Here is a 20,331-nt window from a genome sequence, read left to right on the forward strand (position 1 = left end):
TATAAGGCGGGTGTGGTGCGGAGTTAATAAGGGTTAATTTCGAAAACGATTTAAAGCGGTTTAAGACGAGAGTGATGAGGTGTAATAGTCGTGGTACAGATACTTATATTGGATACGTGAGGGAACTCCGAATAGAATTGCTCACATAATGCGGGTTTTGACTAAGCGGGTAATTACTCCTATTCACTGCGGCAGTGAAATCCCGGCCGAAGGCCCGGTTACACTAGTAATGTAATATACTCAAGACCAGGATTAAGTGAATAAGATTACTGGTGACTGCACCGAAATTAGAACAAAGACTTATAATTGGTTAAATTGTTTTAACAATAACAATAGCTTCGGGCTAACGGTTTTAATTAAAATTTATTGGAAACAAAAGAAGTTTTTTTACTCTTCCTCTAAAGTTAAATCGTTAGCACGCAGTTATTGTTGTTGTAGGATAAAATAAACCATTCAATAATTTTTGCAGTCTAAACGCAGTACATTCGGCTGACTACTCTCAATTTGGAGCTTTTATCAAAAAACACGGAGGACAAAAACACATGTAAATTGAACAGGAGCAGCTAAAAATTGATAAATATCAAATATAACGGCATTATAATAAGGGGCGGAAAACACAAATTTCCAGATAGCATACACTATAAAGACCTTAGACCAGAAATAGCTGAATAATAATATTAATATATTGTCATTTTTATTACTGAATATACATTTAAATAGTATTTTCAAGTAAAAAAACACGTGATGCTGCCTTTGTGAGAATGGTTCGCTCTTATTAATATTTATGAAGGAATAATTCCGCATAATTATTATATAAGGAGGGGTGCACTCTAAACCTCTACATTCCCTGAACTGGGCTTATCCTAGCTGCGCTCACTTGAACAGCTACTGTAGTCGGTCTAGTGAGATCAGATGACAAGGCCGCTCACTCTACAGGAAGTGTTACTGTAATCCGCATGAATCTGGATCTCATTATCTACTTCGTTCTTCTCTTTTCAGCAACCCAGTATCTCCCTTTCGGTAAGGATACCATGCTCAAATATCTGAAGACAGGACAGTACGAAGTGTACTATTTCTACTACTTTGTAGGAATCTACATGCCCCTTCTTTTTGCTGTGTACAACCCTCTGGTAGTGGCCACGAGATGCCAGGGTATAAAAATTCTGGCAGCTAAGTCGCTGGGAGTGTTATCTTCTCGTGTAGAAACAGAGTCCACTCTTTAGATAGACTAGCAAGAATCCGTATAACCCTAAAATGGTGTCAAGACTCAAAAAAATAAAATAAGTAATACCTATTTAATTCGCGTTTTAGAGCTCTAAAACTCCTATTCCTTGGCCAATTTTTTATTCTTTAATGCTGATTTGGAGGCCATCAAATCATTTGACCCAGTCAAAAAGTTTCAGTTGTATATCTTTTACGGTTTTTGCGGAAAGTCGCGTTAAAGTTGATGCCGTGGTGTCAGTAAAATGATACGGATCCATATATATCGTATCGCTTTATATATAGTAAGATTAATAATGAAGCTTAGTTCGTCCGTTTGTGTTGCTTGCTAAACCTTTGTATTAACTTTGGCCTAAATTTTCTAAGGAATCATATTAATTCTCAATGAGTGAATAAGTTTGTTCGTGTTGTAGTTAGTTTAAACTCGTTGGAATTTATAGATTAAGGACTAACATTTCCATTATCCCAAGACTAGTGAGTGTTGTGAGCTAAAGATGATCTCTGCGATAAAGCTCTCGGTTTGGTTGGTCGTTCTCTGCTGTCTTATACCAAGAGGAACGCCACTATCAGAAGACTCGAACGACTGCGAAATAGCAACTTCAAGTGTTTCGATAACTTGTGGGATAGTTGGGTTTTTTGTTGCACTCGGGAGTATCTCGGCATGCGTAGCAACTGCTGGTGCTGCTTGCGGTGCACTCGCGGCTATTGGTGCGGTGGCGGGACTTTGTGGAACTGTGACAGGAGAAGTCGACTGCGCTGATGAAGGTCAGTAATTTGCTTTATTATTAAGTATTATTGATTAAACTATATTCTTCTTTAATGAAACCTGCAGTCTCCAAAACAAGTCTGCATTCTGCAAAGCTATTTTTAAAATATTGTAAAAAGTATTAATTTTTTGTCGACACGCAAATAAACAGTTCAAAAATAAACAAATTTGACATAACCAAAGCAACTCCACTATTTCCTATCTTACAAAAGTCAATTCCGGTTAATCAAATTTCACACCCCAGTCAATCACTAGTTCAGAATTATTAAACCCATTCCTTTCAATCATTTTTACTCAGATTCAGATACGGATAAAATTATTAAGCTCCTCGGAAATATCAGATCAGATATAGCGGACGTGAGCAGAGACATTCAGATAGCATTTTACGATGACAAATATGAAAACGACATAGAGGCCATCCAGTTAGCAAAAATTGTTTATTCTGGTAAAATTTCGCCTAGTTTGAAGGAGGAACTTTGGGCTTCTTTAGTAGAATGAGTGTGTAATTCGATCGTTACACTTCACACTATCATCACGTTTAACCACTTACAAAATAACATAATACAGGAACGCAGCAGAGATGTACGAAACAAATGTGATAAGAGAAATGAAAAATGGGTCACTGACAGATTCGTTTTATACAAATTCTTGGATACGAAAGATGGAATCTGATTACGATTTGTATAATGCATTGATAGAGATTGAGGATATGATTAATGGAGAGGAAATAGGTGGCCTGAACCCTCACCAATCCATTTACGAGATAGCAAGAGACTACAAGCTTTGTTCTCCGGACCTTTACCAGTACGTTCTCAGCCTCCTAACCCAGGGCACAACCCTTTACTTCATCTACTTGCAAACCTCTTCAAAAGAAGACGTTGCCCAATGGCTTTGGGATAAATTTGAGAAGAGAGTTATTGACAACGAAAGGATGTATGACACATATTGCCGTAAGTGTTTTGGTTTACCATTCTTTATGTTCTCTAGTGCTATATTGTTAGTATAATTTATAATTACCTGATTGAAAGCCTAGTATTACAAACTTATTGATGTTCTTTGAAGGATTTTGCTGGTTGAATTCATTAAGATCATCAATAATACGAAATGTATAATAACATCCATGAAAACAGCTCTATCTACAGGTAACAACGTCGCCATCGAAAGTTTTCGTATCAAGATATCTGACAGAAGCTACGCAAACACGGGAGGGTCCATCAGAATTAGAGTCAAGCAAGGAGAAAATAGCTGTGAAACAGATAAAGAAATATTTGATGAACCAAAGAGAAATGAAGAAATGACAGAAGATGACGAGGACAAGTTTGGCTCTTGCTCTAGAAAATGGTTCCAGCCTCGCCTCAATGAACAACCCTTAGAAATCAGAATCCTGTCCGATTCTGGCGACGATGCCTACATAGACAAAGCAGCGATCAAGATTGGGGGAGTTTGGAGGGAGTGGGTCGATAACCAAGTTAAGATAAATAAGCATGGGGAAGGGAGCACTTGGAAAACTGTTCTTTATCCAGGTATTACAGTTTAGCAATCTATTTTTGTTTGAGGACGACAAAATTGGTGGCATTTTATAAGTTTGGATTGATTAGTTTGTACTGATACCATTAACCAATAACAATCACTTTAACTATAATTTTTTCCGTATGCCAACAACTCTAGCAGTAAAGCTAAAAAGACAACACCCACTTTTGCAAGGTTTCACAATGTTTTCGAAATACCAAGGAATTGATTTCTAAGAAAAATACTACCTTATCGAACATAATTGTCACGGACAAGTATTTCACGGACCAAATTTTTCATGGACATAATTATTCACGCTCATGACCGCCCAAACATTTCCAAAAAATTGTAAACATTTTTTGGGGTTTTTAGATAAGTGTTGTACTCTTTTTCTGAACTTTCTGAATGTGACTGAGGTGTGATTATATTTGTCCTAGTATACTAATCTTAAACAATAATCTCGGAGTGTGTCTGTGTGTCTGTCAGTGTGTCTGTCTGTCTGTGTGTGCGCGTGTAATTTCCGAGCGGCTTAATCAAGAAAACGGCAAGAGTTACGGGACTGGTTTTTCGGTATAGTTTCGACACGGACAAAACTCTGACGAAGCCAAATGAATAAGGTTTTTCAAATTGGTCGGTGGTAAGTGGTTTTATTGATGGTTTTGTAGGTACCACAAATGTGACATAAAATGGCTCTCTTTTTCTCCCTCCTCGCTTATAAGGTGCCATCTTTGATGATGCACGGCTTTTGGAGCTTCAGTAATTGTGTAAAAATCGCGTAATTTGACGAAATTCGTTGATTTTTGATATTTCTTAATGCTCATGCTTCATTTCCTTGCTTTACATCTTGGTGAAAATTTCTTAGTACATTCTTCAGGGAACATTCTAAATGGCCCCCAAAAATCTAGGAAAAAATTGAAAAAACTGCCGAGTTATGGCAAAAAAACTACGTAAAATAACAAATATTAAGAACTTTTCAATTTTTTAGTTATTTCTCATGAAGCTAAAACAATAATTCTTTGCAGCCATCCTTATAGACTAATGAACTAACAGATTCTTAAATTTCAGGCTGATTGCCTACAATATGTATTTTTCCGAGCGATAAAACTACATTTAACAAAATACTGCGAAATTCAGCATTAGAATTTTGCGCCTCATAGTGCACCTCCTACTATATAAGCTTATTAGGGGGGATTGCACTCATTGCGGTCTGTTTGGACTGCAGAGAGAGAGAGAGAGTTCATACTTTCATACGACAATTTTATGCATTGTTTCAAATATAATAGGCGGGTGTGGTGCGGAGTTAACAAGGGTTAATTTCTAAAACAATTTAAATAAAAATGGAAAGCGGTTCAAGACGGGAGTGATGAGGTGTAATAGTCGTGGTACAGGGGTAAGGTCTTCAGCGTGAAAGTAATGTCCGTGATAATTATGACCGATAAGGTATATTTTTTATATAAACATATTGTAATGCACAACCACAACCAGAATCCAAAGCTTGCATCAACGGAGGTTTGTGTGGATACTGTAAAGAGAACGCCTGCTACAAGGGCGAGGTCGACTACACAGCCATTAAGATTGGCGAGGAGTTGAAGTCTCCCAACGGAAAATACACCTTGAAAATGCAGGAAGATGGAAACTTGGTACTCTTTTGCGATGGATATAATGCTCTGTGGGCTTCAGATACGTCAAATATAAAGACTGTAAAGGGAGGTCTTCGGTTCCAGTCTGATGGTAACCTGGTACTCTACAGTCCTGACCGCACAGCACTCTGGAGTCCTAACTCCTACGATAAGGGAGTCACCAGCATGGTTCTGCAGGATGATGGTAATTTGGTTCTCTATACTGACAACAGAGAAGCTATATGGGCCTCTGAGACCTTTAATAAATGTACTTATTTTGAGTACTTTGAGTAGGTTTGGCTGGGATCGCTTTAGGAGAACAGTATCAAGTACGTCCTCCTATCACTCCACTGGGGTCTTTTTGTAAGTACCATTCCAAGAGTGAGTTGTTGTTATAGTACATTGAACAATTAGTTGATAACTTTCCACTCTTAAATATTTTAAATAAGAGCATGTGTAAAATAGCATATCGTGTAAGACTTGGAACAAGCTGTTATATCGTTATATCTACAAAATATTAAAATATGAGGGTATGTTATTTTGGGCGTGATAACGCTTTAAAGCAAAGCAATGGCTTTAAGCAAGATAATTCGTTGCCTGACAGGTTAACAGCATGGAAGTAGATATGATAACATAAATTAAAGGGGTATGTTTACATTTTTGGGATTTATTACTGAACTTCATGGCGAAGGATAAAATAGTCCAGAACCATTTTTAAAACTACAAGTGCAGTTTTAGCATGTATGAAAAATTTCGAACCGGGAATTGTTTACTTTCGGGTTAAGAAATTACTTAATTTTTCTTCTTATCAAATTGAAGTTTGCGTGTGGAATGTTAGAATGTTGATTTTAAAACCAAAACATGAAATGTAAATTTTACTTTTTAATTAGAAACCATTTACATTATTTAATTCGACTCCGGGTCAAAATGGGACAGAAATTGGAAAATATGAATTTTCGATTTTAAGCTTTCTGCAGCACCTCAATTGTGTCACATGCCATCTATAATTAACTGACTAAGTGGTCACTGGAGAGAAATTCAGTCAGAACTGTGAAATTTCGGTCCAGGAAATTTTATAAAAAAAAGACAGATGGGACAGTGAAAATGAGAATATGATTTTTAATTTTGTTTGCGATTTTGACTTCCAGTGCCTCAATTCAATGCGTTTGAATTAGATCAGGAACTTCAGAACTTACTGAATCTTCACGTACATGATGCAGTTGCTCTATACTTAAAACGTAACAGGTTTGAACACGTCCTCACTATTTGTAGTGTAGTTGTCGGGATGAGTTATGAACTATAGTAGTGTAACTATGGTAACCATAAGCAGTAAGTTACGATTTACCGTAATATCTAGAGGCTGGAACAAGTTTGTCATGTTGGTGGGGACTAGCTCATAAACTATGTTGTTGAGTGCCATAATTTCGTTGACTTTTTCCGCCAAGTGACCCTTGAAAACATCATATACTAGTAAAGTTTTCTGTGCCTCCGGCAGACCAAGGAGAACTTTTCCGTCGTTAACTTACGGCACAATAAAATTCTCATACCTTACAAGACATATTTATAACGTACGAAATGTGGCGGTTTTCCGAAAATTTCGCCATATTTTCGGACCGCCAAAATTTCGGTCGTCGTAATAGAATCCGTCGCATTATCTTTTAGCTTATTTCAATGACTGTGCCTTCACTGCTTTATTTTGTTTCTAAAAAGTAATATCAAGTAAAATAAATAAATAAATTCTGGCATCTTGGGACAAATTATCACCACACCAATGACGAATTGAATGTCAAGCAATACAGTTTAAATTTGCATTAAAATACATGTATGTGCTAACATGAAAGTCTTACAGTCTTAATACAGACTAAGTTTGAACATGATTTTACCGAATTTCAGAAATTTCCTTACTGCTTACTGTCACAAAAAATTATGAAAAATACCCTTATTTTCTGTGTCGTCCGAAATTTGACGGTTTTTGTTCAATTTCGCCATATTTTCGGACCGCCAAAATTTCGGTCGTCGCAAATTAGGCCGCCATAAATATTTCTTGTAAGGTAGTTGTCATATTCTGGACAAAAAGTTCGAAGTGGAAAAATTTTTGAAAAAAATTCAACGGACTTTAACTTGGACGGACCTTAAATAAACGGACTTTATTTGAACGGACATTAATTAAGATGAACGTTAGGGCCTCCAGCGTTCAATTAATGTCCGTCCAAATAAGGTCCGATAAGGTAGTTTGTATGACAAGTGGGTAACGACCAGTATTATATCAGGGCTTTTTGTCTCAAAATAAGATCATCGTGAATTTTCGACACTCATCCTGGGGATATACAGTGATAACTTGGACTTCCGCACAGCCCGTATTTAACAGCTTGACATTAGCAGCCAAGGAACGGTCTACACCAATACATATACCACCAGAGCGATAGTCGGCTCTTAAACTGTTGAAACATTCCAAGGTTGAGGCACTTTTTACGGATTCTATCCGGTGACAACTACAAACTTATCTAAGTTGACTTCGGTGCTAGAGTTGTCTTGTAGAACAAGGCATTTGCCTTTAAATTTATTGGTGTTTACTTCTACCCTTATAGGCAGGGCAGTTATTGGCTCGTCGTTGATTTTATGACTGAGATAGCCATAGGTTGTGTCTAGCATCCGGGCCAGGGTCAGATTCGTTCACCCATATTTCGGTGCACTCGCCAATTGTAATCATACACTCATTGAAGACAGGTCTATTCTCAGTGACTGGATCATTGGTGTTGGTAGATTGGTTGTCAGATAAAGTTGGTATGGGTTCTGGGACTGGTTTAAGGTCGATTGGATTCTTGGTCGAGCTGGTTTACAGTATGAATGATCAGCTAGGGCCGGCAAGTAACGTTACATACGTTGGCCGTTATTGCTCGGTTTCCCAAAGAGTGCTCAACTGCAATCAAGCAGGATCAGCATTACCAGGGTGAGATGCCAGGGTATACAAATTCTGGCAGCTAAGTGACCGGGAGTGTTATCTTCTCGTGTAGAAACAGAGTCCATTCTTTAGATAGACTAGCAATAATCCGTATAACCCTAAAATGGTGTCAAGACTCAAGAGACTAAAATAATTATTACCTATTTATTTAATTCGCGTTTTTGACACCACTTGGGGGTCCAAAGCATTTGGCCCAGTCAAAAAAGTTTCAGTTGTATGTCTTTTACGGTTTTTTTTCGGAAAGTCGCGTTAAAGTTGATGCTGTGGTGTCAGTAAAATGGTACGGATAAACACATCCATATATGTCGATAGATAAGAGATCGAGCAGTGAGGACTCAGCGGAAACCTGGCCGCCTGGAAGCCCATAGAATTCCAGTTCAGAAACCGAGTTAGGAGGTGCAGCTACTGATGAGAAGCCTCCTTAAAGTTTATTTGGGTTAGAAACGATATCTGGGTCCCTACCCTCGCACAAGATTATTCTCAATTTTTTTGTTGTGTTCCACAACTGTACTTCTGTACACTTCAGTGATTGGGCTGATGACTACAGTGAAAGAGCTGTTGACTCTAGTGAAAGTGCTGGTGACGATGAGAAAGACCATAAACCAGGGATTCCTTCGGGAGCATGTAAGATTATATCCAAAGTTTGTTCGCCAATGGGGTGTGTCTGGGATTACACAGGATTTACACAGGATTAGGATTAGGATTCCTGTGTAAATCCTGGGTGTCAAAGATTTTCAAGGTGGGTGCTACTTGTGATGAACTCTAGAAGGATGGGATGGTAATACTCGGTCTGGCCGCCTGGAAGCCCATAGAATTCCAGTTCAGAAACCGAGTTAGGAGGTGCGGCTACTGATGAGAAGCCTCCTTAAAGTTTATTTGGGTTAGAAACGACATCTGGGTCCCTACCCTCGCACAAGATTATTCTCAATTTTCTTGTTGTGTTCCACAACTATATATATATAGTAAGATAAGAGATCGAGCAGTGAGGACTCAGCGGAAACTGGACAGTATTTGTGTTAAATTGTCTCAGAACAAACTTGATTATCTGATCTTGTATCTGAGCCTGTATGTAGCTGGTACCTCTATGTATAATATGGTTGAATAATGGCCAATAATTTGGAACGTTATATTTCAAGACTTGTTTTAAATGTAACTCTAAAAGTTTCAAATCGATATGTTTTAGGATTTGATTTTTAATGTGCGAACTTCCATGATATTATTTTCACAAAATTGCTTAAGAACCAGTCGATGGATCTATAATTATTCATTACTTTGGAATACTATTCTTCCCAGTTTGATAGAATGAAACCTGTCGAGTGTCGCACATTTAGTTTATAAATTAACTAAGTAAAAGGGGCTAGCATCAAAATGGGACAATTTCGAGGGAGAAAAAAAAAAATTTTTTTCTCCCTCGAAATTGTCCCATTTTGGTTTATTATTTAATTGTGAAAGTAACGATTTTCAAAAAAAAATCGTTACTTTCACAATTAAATAATAAACCTCTATACCATCAAGATGTGAACCTCCTGGAGGCTGGAGCAGCTAAAAGTTTTCTCCAATTAAAACTTTCCCGACAACAAACAGTATTATACTGTAATATACTCAAGACCAGGATTAATTGAATAAGAGTACTGGTGACTGCACCGAATTAGAACAACGACTTATAATTGGTTAAATTGTTTTAACAATAACAATAGCTTCGGGAAAACGGTTTTAATTAAAATTTATTGAAAACAAAAGAAGTTTTTTTACTCTTCCTCTAAGGTTAAATCGTTAGCATGCAGTTATTGTTGTTGTAGGATAAATAAACCAGTCAATAATTTTTGCAGACTAAACGCAGTACATTCGGCTGACTACTCTCCATTTGGAGCTTTTATCAAAAAACACGGAGGACAAAAACAGATGAAAATTGAACAGGAGCAGCTAAAAATTGATAAATATCAAATAACGGCATTAGGGGCGGGAAACACAAATTTCCCAATAGCATACACTAAAGACCTTAGACTAGAAATAGCTGAATAATAATATATAGTCATCTTTATTACTGAATATACATTTAAATAATATTTTCAAGTAAAAAAACACGTGATGCTGCCTTTGTGAGAATGGTTCGCTCTTATTAATATTAATGAAGGAATAATTCCGCATAATTATTATATAAGGAGGAGTGCACTCTAAACCTCTACATTCCCTGCACTGGGCTTATCCTAGCTGCGCTCACTTCACTAGCTACTGTAGTCTGTCTAGTGAGATCAGATGACAGGGCCGCTCACTCTAGAGGAAGTGTTATTGTAATCCTCATGAATCTGGGTCTCATTATCTACTTCGTTCTTCTCTTTTCAGCAACCCAGTATCTCCCTTTCGGTAAGGATACCAAGCTCAAATATCTGAAGACAGGACAGTACGAAGTGTACTTATATTTCTACTACTTTGTAGGAATCTACATTACCCTTCTTCTTGATGTGTACAACCCTCTGGTAGTGGCCATGTAGAAACAGAGTCCACTCTTTAGATAGACTAGCAAGAATCCGCATAACCCTAAAATGGTGTCAAGACTCAAAGACATCAAAGTCACCCACTCCTCTGCTACCTCCCTCCGCAACCTCCTCACCAAAACGAAGACCACACCCCCTACTCACCTCACTCCCAACACCATCTACGAAATTTCCTGCTCACAGTGCCCCTCCAAATACGCCGGACAGACCTACAGACCCTTGGTCCACCGCATGAAAGAACACGAACGATGTTACAGACTCAACAACGCCATCGACGAATCCACAGACAGAATCAAATCAGCCCCTGCACATCATGCCCTGACCACCGGCCACACCATCTCCTGGAACAACATCGAAGTCCTCAAATCCCTCACCTCACGCTCCCAACTTGACCTCACAGAACACGCAGCTATACAAATACGACAACCAGCTATGAACAGAACAGACCGCGCACCCAAATGTAGTTCCCTCTGGGACCCCATTCTTCCTAAAATTGCCAAATCCTTAAAGTCCAGACCATCTGGCATTTCCTTCTCAACCTCAACAGAAGACTAAATTTTTATTGACATTGTACTGTAATTTTCACTTTCCCACCCACACCTCCCCCACCCTCCATCCCTGACACCACTCAATCACATATAAGCATTGTCCACCACATCACATTCAGCTGACGACGATTAACACATGTTTATTGAAAGCTTCTACAAGTTAAATCATCGTATCTCTTATATGTTTTTAACCCAACTCCACTCAGTTTTATTTTGATACGCAACACCACCCCTATGGATCAGACAGCAAACAGTGCAGAATCCACAGAAACACCTAATCAACACACCAACCTTACAACACAAACACCTAATCAACACATCAACCCTACCACCCAACTTTCATTTAATGACTCACTCATATCACTATTTGGACAGCATGCATCCACACTGGCCAAAACCACCTCTCACAGCATAGAACACATGGCCATTAACTCATGTCACATATCATTCCTGAAAGCCTGCCGTGATCACTCACTCATCCCTAAGGGACTCAGACTCACCAACCCACTATCCACCAAACGCTCAACTGAAGTCCTCACTCACGCATCTAACCTCCTCATCACTGAAAGACTCAACCACTATCGCCTCAAATACGCACAACACAAACGCACTTATGAGCACAACCTCAGACACATAGAATCACTCATAACCCCTCAATATTTTCAGAAACTAGGACACCTCAACACCAAAAAATCCTCATACACCCACAGAAAACAACTCCTTACTCACCAAAAGAAGTTCGCGGTACTACTCTCAGAATACGACACCCCGTTCCTCTCACCCTACGACACTCTTAAAACGCTCGACATACCCTCTCCCACATTTCATGGTCCCCTCCTCAAGACCTCACCTACCCCCAAGAAAGACACCACAGCCAAAACAGTGATCAACCTCTCTGGACAGACCCTCTCCACAGCTGAAACTGACGTCCTCTCCCTTGGACTGAAGTTCGTCCCGACACCCACCTCAGATCCTACCCCCGACCTGGCTCCCCTCATACAGAATATCACTAAACAATTAGGAGAAGGCATGGAAGCCTCAGCCACATATCAGGTCACCTCTGTATTATCTAAATTTGACAATAAACGTGACATGACCACCGACAATTTGACTCCACAACAACGTACCGCTCTTAAATCTTTAAAATCTAAGAAATCTGAATTGAAATTTCTTCCTGCTGATAAGGGCAACGCCACTGTTGTACTGACTCACGATCAATACATAACCAAAGTTACCGACCACTTATCCTCAGGTAGTTACACCCTCTTAACGAAAGACCCCACTCAATCCGTTACCACTAAACTACAGAAAGTCCTCAAGAAACTACACACCGACAAGAAGATCACGACCGACCTATACCACAAGATGCGCAACCTACATCCTAGATGGCCTCAACTTTACGGACAACCTAAGATACACAAACCCGGCGCACCTATCCGTCCCGTAGTCAGCTTCTACAACACCCCCCTCCAAGCCCTCCACAAAGTCCTCGCATCTTTCCTCAAACCCCTAGCTCAGAACCCCTTACGCCTCAAAGACTCTTCCGACTTCAAACATCGCTTCGACTCCTCCCTCAATCCCTCCTTCCACTACCACGCCTCCTTAGACGTCCAATCCTTGTACACCTCCTGTGACATGCGCCTAGCCCTCAAAACTGTCATCTCCTCCTTTGAACACAACCCCTCTCGTCTTCCCTCCAATGTCACCACCACCACCATAGGCTCCCTTATCAACTTTTGCCTTGACAACTCATACCTTGAATTCAACGGCTCCTTCTACTCCCAAGACGAAGGTGGTACAATGGGATCCCCCCTCATTGTTGAACTAGCTGAAATCCGCCTTGCTGAAATCGAGACCTTAGCTTTATCCTCATGTCCTGACCCTCCGAACACTTACTCCCATTTCGTTGACGACGGCCTTGGATCTTTCAGAGACAGAAACCACGCAGAATCCTTCCTTACATTCCTTAACTCCCTTACTGAAGACCTCAACTTTACCCAAGAACATCCCTCTACAGACGGAACTATACCCTTCCTTGACGTTCTCATCCACCCTGACAAATCCACATCAGTCTACAGAAAACCCACCCACACCAACCTCTACACCAAGTACTCCTCCTGCACCACCAACTCATCTAAGAACGCAGTCATCCGATCACTGACCAGAAGAGCCCACAACATCTGCTCACCCCAACACCTTGACGACGAACTCCAGACAGTACGACACGTTTGCCTCCAGAACGGCTTCCCTCCTCACCGCATCACCACCATCATGGACGAAGTCCAACGGAAATTCACCAACCCCTCTCGCCACCAATCCCTAGCCTCATTCAACCGACAGACCCGTGAACATGCCCTTAGTGTTTCTCTTCCTTTCCATCCCTCCCTATCCAAACCCATCTCCAAGATACTCGGACAACACGACATCAAAGTCACCCACTCCTCTGCTACCTCCCTCCGCAACCTCCTCACCAAAACGAAGACCACACCCCCTACTCACCTCACTCCCAACACCATCTACGAAATTTCCTGCTCACAGTGCCCCTCCAAATACGCCGGACAGACCTACAGACCCTTGGTCCACCGCATGAAAGAACACGAACGATGTTACAGACTCAACAACGCCATCGACGAATCCACAGACAGAATCAAATCAGCCCCTGCACATCATGCCCTGACCACCGGCCACACCATCTCCTGGAACAACATCGAAGTCCTCAAATCCCTCACCTCACGCTCCCAACTTGACCTCACAGAACACGCAGCTATACAAATACGACAACCAGCTATGAACAGAACAGACCGCGCACCCAAATGTAGTTCCCTCTGGGACCCCATTCTTCCTAAAATTGCCAAATCCTTAAAGTCCAGACCATCTGGCATTTCCTTCTCAACCTCAACAGAAGACTAAATTTTTATTGACATTGTACTGTAATTTTCACTTTCCCACCCACACCTCCCCCACCCTCCATCCCTGACACCACTCAATCACATATAAGCATTGTCCACCACATCACATTCAGCTGACGACGATTAACACATGTTTATTGAAAGCTTCTACAAGTTAAATCATCGTATCTCTTATATGTTTTTAACCCAACTCCACTCAGTAAGACTCAAAAGACTAAAATAAGTAATATAATTATTTTAATTCGCGTTTTTGACACCACTTGGGGGTCCGAATTTTGGGATCTAAAACTCCTATTCCTTGGCCCATTTTGTATTTTTTATGCTGATTTTGAGGCCATCAAAGCATTTGACCCAGTAAAAAAGTTTCAGTTGTATATCTTTTACGGTCGCGTTAAAGTTGATGCCGTGGTGTCAGTAAAATGGTACGGATCCATATATATCGTAGTAAGATTAATAATAATGTAGCTTAGTTCGTCCGTTTGTATTGCTTGTCAAACCTTTGTATTAAATTTGGCCTACATTTTCTAAGGAATCATATTATTTCTCAATGAGTGAATAAGTTTGTTAGTGTTGTAGTTAGTTTAAACTCGCTGGAGTTTATAGATTAAGGACTAACATTTCCATTATCCCAAGACTAGTGAGTGTTGTGAGCTAAAGATGATCTCTGCAATAAAGCCCTCGGTTTGGTTGCTTGTTCTCTGCTGTCTTTATCATGTGTCTGCTGTCTCATTGGAAATAGACGAAGACTCAAACGACTGCACAATAGCAAAATCAAGTGTTTCGATAGGATGTGGGATAGCCGGGGCTGTTGTTGCACTCGGGAGTATCTCGGCATGCGTAGCAACTGCTGGTGCTGCTTGCGGTGCACTCGCGGCTATTGGTGCGGTGGCAGGAATTTGTGGAACTGCGACAGGAGAAGTCAACTGCGAAGAAGGTCAGTAATTTGCTTAATTATTAAGTATTATTGATTAAATTATTTTCTTCTTTAATGAAACCTGCAGTCTCCAAAACAAGTCTGCAAAGTTATTTTTAAAAGTTTGTAAAAAGTATTAATTTTTTGTCGACTGTGCTATCCACGCAAATTATCAGTTCAAGAATCAACAAATTTGATATAACCAAAGGAACTCCACTATTTCCTAGCTTGCAAAAGTCAATTCCGGTTAATCAAATTTCACACCCCAGTCAATCACTGGTTCAGAATTATTAAACCCATCCTTTTCAATCATTTTTACTCAGATTCAGATACGGATAAAATTATTAAGCTCCTCGGAAATATCAAATCAGATATAGCGGACGTGAGCAGAGACGTTCAGATAGGATTTTTTGATGACAAGTATGAAAGCGACATAGAGGCCATCCAGTTAGTAAAAAGAATTTATTGTGGTAAAATTTCGCCTAGTTTGAAGGAGGAACTTTGGGCTTCTTTTGATTGTTACTTGTGATATTCCAAACACAAACGGGCATCATTCCATTTATCTTAGGAGACATATTTATTGGAAATAGCTCATATAGACCGCCCGCTATTGATTGCAAAAAATATCAATTTTATGTCCACAGAAAAAATCCTCGAATCTCCAACCTTATACACATATTATGTGGATATGTCTCCTTAAGAATACAGAAATATAATGTTTAACTAAAAATTGTATAGTAGAATGAATGTGTAATTCGATCCTTCATACTTCACACTATCATCACGTTTAACCAATTACACAATAACATAACGCAGGAACGCAGGAGAGATGTACGAAAAATATGTGATAAGAGAAATGAAAAATGGGTCGCTGACAGATTCGTTTTATACGAATGAATGGATACGAATGATGGAAACTGATTACAAAATGGAAAATACATTGATGGAGATTGATGATATGATTACGGGAGAGGGGAAAAGTGGCGTGAATACTCACTCATCCATTTACAAGATAGCAAGAGAATACAACCTTTGTTCTCCGGACCTTTACCATCATGTTTTCAACCTCCTCACCCAGGGCACAACCCTTAACTTCATCTACTTGCAAACGTCTTCAAAAGAAGACGTTGACCAAAATCATTGGAATGATTTTGAGAAGAGAGTTCTTGCCAACGAAAGGATGTATGACACATATTGCCGTAAGTGTTTTGGTTTGCCATTCTTTATGTTCTCTAGTGCTACATTGTTAGTATAATTTATAATTACCTGATTGAAAGCCTAGTACTACAAACTTATTGATGTTCTTTGAAGGATTTTGCCGGTTGATTTCATCCAGATCATCAATAATACCAAATGTATAATATTAATAACATTCATGAAGCCAGCTCAATCTACAGGTAACAACGTTGCCATCGAAAGTTTTCGTATCAAGATATCTGACAGAAGTTACGCAAACTCGGGAGGGTCCATCAGAATTGGAGTCAAGCAAGGAGAAAATAGCTGTGAAACAGATAAAGAAATATTTGATAAACCAAAGAGAAATGAAGAAATGACAGAAGATGACGAGGACAAGTTTGGCTCTTGCTCCGGAAAATGGTTCCAGCCCCGCCTCAATGAACAACCCTTAGAAATCAGAATCCTGTCAAATTCTGGCGACGATGCCTACATAGACAAAGCAGCGATCAAGATTGGGGGAGTTTGGAGGGAGTGGGTCGATTACCAAGTTAAGATAAATAAGCATGGGGAAGGGAGCACTTGGAAAACTGTTATTTATCCAGGTATTACAGTTTAGCAATCTATTTTTGTTTGAGGACGACAAAATTGGTGGCATTTTATAAGTTTGGATTGATTAGTTTGCACTGATACCATTAACCAATAACAATCACTTTAACTATAATTTTTTCCGTATGCCAACAACTCTTATCTAGCAGTAAAGCTTAAAAGACAACACCCACTTTTGCAATGTTTCACAATATTTTCGAAATACCAAGGAATTGATTTCTAAGAAAAATACTACCTTATCGAACATAATTGTCACGGACAAGTATTTCACGGACCAAATTTTTCATGGACATAATTATTCACGCTCATGACCGCCCAAAAATTTCCAAAAAATTGTAAACATTTTTGGGGATTTTTAATAAGTGTTGTACTCTTTTTCTGAACTTTCTGAATGTGACTGAGGTGTGATTATATTTGTCCTAGTATACTAATCTTAAACAATAATCTCGGAGTGTGTCTGTGTGTCTGTCAGTGTGTCTGTCTGTCTGTGTGTGCGCGTGTAATTTCCGAGCGGCTTAATCAAGAAAACGGCAAGAGTTACGGGACTGGTTTTTCGGTATAGTTTCGACACGGACAAAACTCTGACGAAGCCAAATGAATAAGGTTTTTCAAATTGGTCGGTGGTAAGTGGTTTTATTGATGGTTTTGTAGGTACCACAAATGTGACATAAAATGGCTCTCTTTTTCTCCCTCCTCGCTTAGGTGCCATCTTTGATGATGCACGGCTTTTGGAGCTTCAGTAAGTGTAAAAGTCGCGTAATTTGACGAAATTCGATATTTCTTAATGCTCGTGCTTCATTTCCTTGCTTTACATCTTGGTGAAAATTTCTTAGTACATTCTTTAGGGAACATTCTAAATGGTCCCCAAAAATCTAGGAAAAAATTGAAAAAACTGCCGAGTTATGGCAAAAAAACTACGTAAAATAACAAATATCAAGAACTTTTCAATTTTTAGTAATTTCTCATGAAGCTAAAAAAATGATTCTTTGCAGCCATCCTTATAGACTAATAAACTAACTGATACTTAAATTTCAGGCTGATTGCCTACAATATGTATTTTTCCGAGCGATAAAACTACATTTAACAAAATACTGCGAAATTCAGCATTAGAATTTTGCGCCTCAATATTGTGCACCTCCTACTATATAAGCTTATTAAGGGGGGATTGCACTCATTGCGGTCTGTTTGGACTGCAGAGAGAGAGTTCATACTTTCATACGACAATTTTATGCGATGTTTCAAATATAATAGGCGGGTGTGGTGCGGAGTTAACAAGGGTTAATTTCTAAAACAATTTAAATAAGAAATGGAAAGCGGTTCAAGACGGGATCAGTGATGCGGTGTAATAGTCGTGGTTCTGGGGCCGGTACGGACTACGGACCTTATGATTATGGAATGTGGTGCCTAATAATAATTTAATTATCCACGAGAAAGAACTGATTATGCGATTATGATAAATACTATTGGATACGTGAGGGCACTCCGAATAGAATTGCTCACCTAATGCGGGTTTTAACTCAGCGGGTAAATACTCCTACCCTTTTTAACTACGGCAGTGAAATCCCGGCTGAAGCTACTAAGGTAATATAGTAATCTGCTACACACATATCTACGCATATGTAGGGACACACTAAAATTAATGGAAATAATTACCGGACTTTATTATTCACAGACCTTAATGCCACAGACATTATTTTCACGGACATAATAATTCACGCTAAGGTCTTCAGCGTGAAAGTAATGTCCGTGATAATTATGACCGATAAGGTATATTTTTTATATAAACATATTGTAATGCACAACCACAACCACAACCAGAATCATCCAAAGCTTGCATCAACGGAGGTATGTGTGGATACTGCGAAGAGAACGCCTGCTACAAGGGCGCGGTCGACTACACAGCCAATAATGGTTTCAGTAATGGCTACACAGTCATTAAGATTGGCGAGGAGTTGAAGTCTCTCGACGAAAAATACACCTTGAAAATGCAGGAAGATGGAAACTTGGTGCTCTATTGCAATGGAACTAATGCTCTGTGGGCTTCTGATACGTCGGATAAGACTGTAGAGGGAGGTCTTCAGTTCCAGTCTGATGGTAACCTGGTACTCTACAGTCCTGACCGCACAGCACTCTGGAGTCCTAACTCCTACGATAAGGGAGTCACCAGCATGGTTCTGCAGGATGACGGTAACTTGGTTCTCTATACTGACAACGGAGAAGCTATATGGGACTCTGAGACCTATGATAAATGTTAATTTAAATCACTCTGAACCATTTAATCCTATGCATATTTAACATTTTTGGGATTACTTTTCGAAGATTTTCAATGCGTAAACAGGTACATTGAACAATTAGTTGATAACTTTCCACTCTTAAATATTTTAAATAAGAGCATGTGTAAAATAGCATATCGTTTAAGACTTGGAACAAGCTGTTATTATATCGTTATATCTATAAAATATTTAAATATGAGGGTAGGTTATTTTGGGCGTGATGACGCTTTAAAGCAAAGCAATGGCTTTAAGCAAAATAATTCGTTGCCTGACTAGGATAACAGCATGGACGTAGATATGATAAAATAAATTAAAGGGTTATATTTGAATTTTTGGGATTTATGATTGAAAGTCATAGGATCATGGCGAAGAAAAAAATAGTCCAGAACCATTTTTAAAACTAAAGTGCAGTTTTAGCTTGTATGAACAATTTTGAACTGGGAATGTTTACTTTCGGGTTAAGAAATTACTTAATTTTTCTTCTTATCAAATTGAAGTTTGCGTGGGGAATGTTAGAATGTTAATTTTAAAACCAAAACATGTAACGTAAATTTTACTTTTTAATTAGAAACCATTCACATTATTTTATTCGACTCCAGGTCAAAATTGGACAGAAATTGGAAAATATGAATTTTCGATTTTAAGCTTTCTGCAGCACCTCAATTGTGTCATATGCCATCTATAATTAACTGACTAAGTGGTCACTGGAGAGAAATTCAGTCAGAACTGTGAAATTTAGGTCCAGGAATTAATTTTATCTAAAAAGAAGAAAATGGGACAGAGAAAATGAGAATATGATTTTTTAATTTTGTCTGCGATTTTGACTTCCAGTGCCCTAAATTTGGTTTCATACCATCATCAGTTAACTGACTAATTGGTTTCTAGGCAAAAATCCATCTAATCTGTCAAATTTGTGTTCAGAAAATTTCCTATTTGAAAATGGGACAGAAATTGGAAAATATCAATTTTTGTTTTGTTATGCTTTCTGCAGCGAGCTTCCTCCGACCGAAATCAAAGTTCCAGCAACTCAATCGTGTCATATGCCATCTATTGTTGACTTACTAATTGGTTGCAGGTGAGAAATTCAGTCGAAACTGTAAAATTTCGGTCCTGGAAATTTCATCTTCGAAAACTGAAAATGGGACAGAGTTTGGGACAATATGATTTTACAATTTTCTGCCATCTATATTCTATAGTATCTGCCCTTTTTCTGAGACTCTTTTATCGGAGTTGAGTGATCTTGTTCCTCATGACTGTATGTATTACCACTGCTGGTAGGCTGCAGAAAGGAAAGTGAAACTTAAGGAGCACATGTTTGAACGGTAATGTGTTTG

General features: G+C 39.0%; 1 protein-coding gene across 3 annotated transcripts; it reads left to right on the plus strand.

Moving 5' to 3' along the window:
* The first annotated feature begins 1,695 nt into the window (after positions 1-1,695).
* Positions 1,696-19,570, plus strand: LOC134820906 (uncharacterized). 3 transcript variants are annotated; one of them, XM_063831553.1, is made up of 5 exons: positions 1,696-1,986; positions 2,286-2,409; positions 2,555-2,937; positions 3,130-3,510; positions 18,543-19,075. In XM_063831553.1, exons 1-5 carry the CDS (start codon positions 1,716-1,718, stop codon positions 18,977-18,979), a joined length of 1,596 nt encoding a protein of 531 aa, XP_063687623.1. In that variant the 5' UTR covers positions 1,696-1,715; the 3' UTR covers positions 18,980-19,075. The 3 variants fall into 3 exon arrangements, with proteins under 3 accessions (XP_063687623.1, XP_063687624.1, XP_063687622.1); XM_063831554.1 differs by lacking the exon at positions 18,543-19,075 and adding an exon at positions 4,982-6,010; XM_063831552.1 differs by lacking the exons at positions 1,696-1,986; positions 2,286-2,409; positions 2,555-2,937; positions 3,130-3,510 and adding exons at positions 14,667-14,963; positions 15,266-15,389; positions 15,759-16,141; positions 16,340-16,720 and having other exon boundaries at positions 18,543-19,570.
* The last annotated feature ends 761 nt before the right edge of the window (positions 19,571-20,331 follow it).

This window comes from Bolinopsis microptera, chromosome 9 (assembly GCF_026151205.1).
Source record: "Bolinopsis microptera isolate Bmic1 chromosome 9, MBARI_Bmic_1.0, whole genome shotgun sequence".
Lineage (NCBI taxonomy): Eukaryota > Metazoa > Ctenophora > Tentaculata > Lobata > Bolinopsidae > Bolinopsis > Bolinopsis microptera.

Excerpts from the sequence above, each read along its gene's own strand:
- LOC134820906 (XM_063831552.1), top strand. The coding sequence starts at position 14,687 with ATGATCTCTGCAATAAAGCCCTCGGTTTGGTTGCTTGTTCTCTGCTGT. Across the intron at positions 15,390-15,758 it reads AGCGACATAGAGGCCATCCA|GAACGCAGGAGAGATGTACG; the intron begins GTTAGTAAAAAG and ends AACATAACGCAG. Across the intron at positions 16,142-16,339 it reads GATGTATGACACATATTGCC|GTAACAACGTTGCCATCGAA; the intron begins GTAAGTGTTTTG and ends CTCAATCTACAG.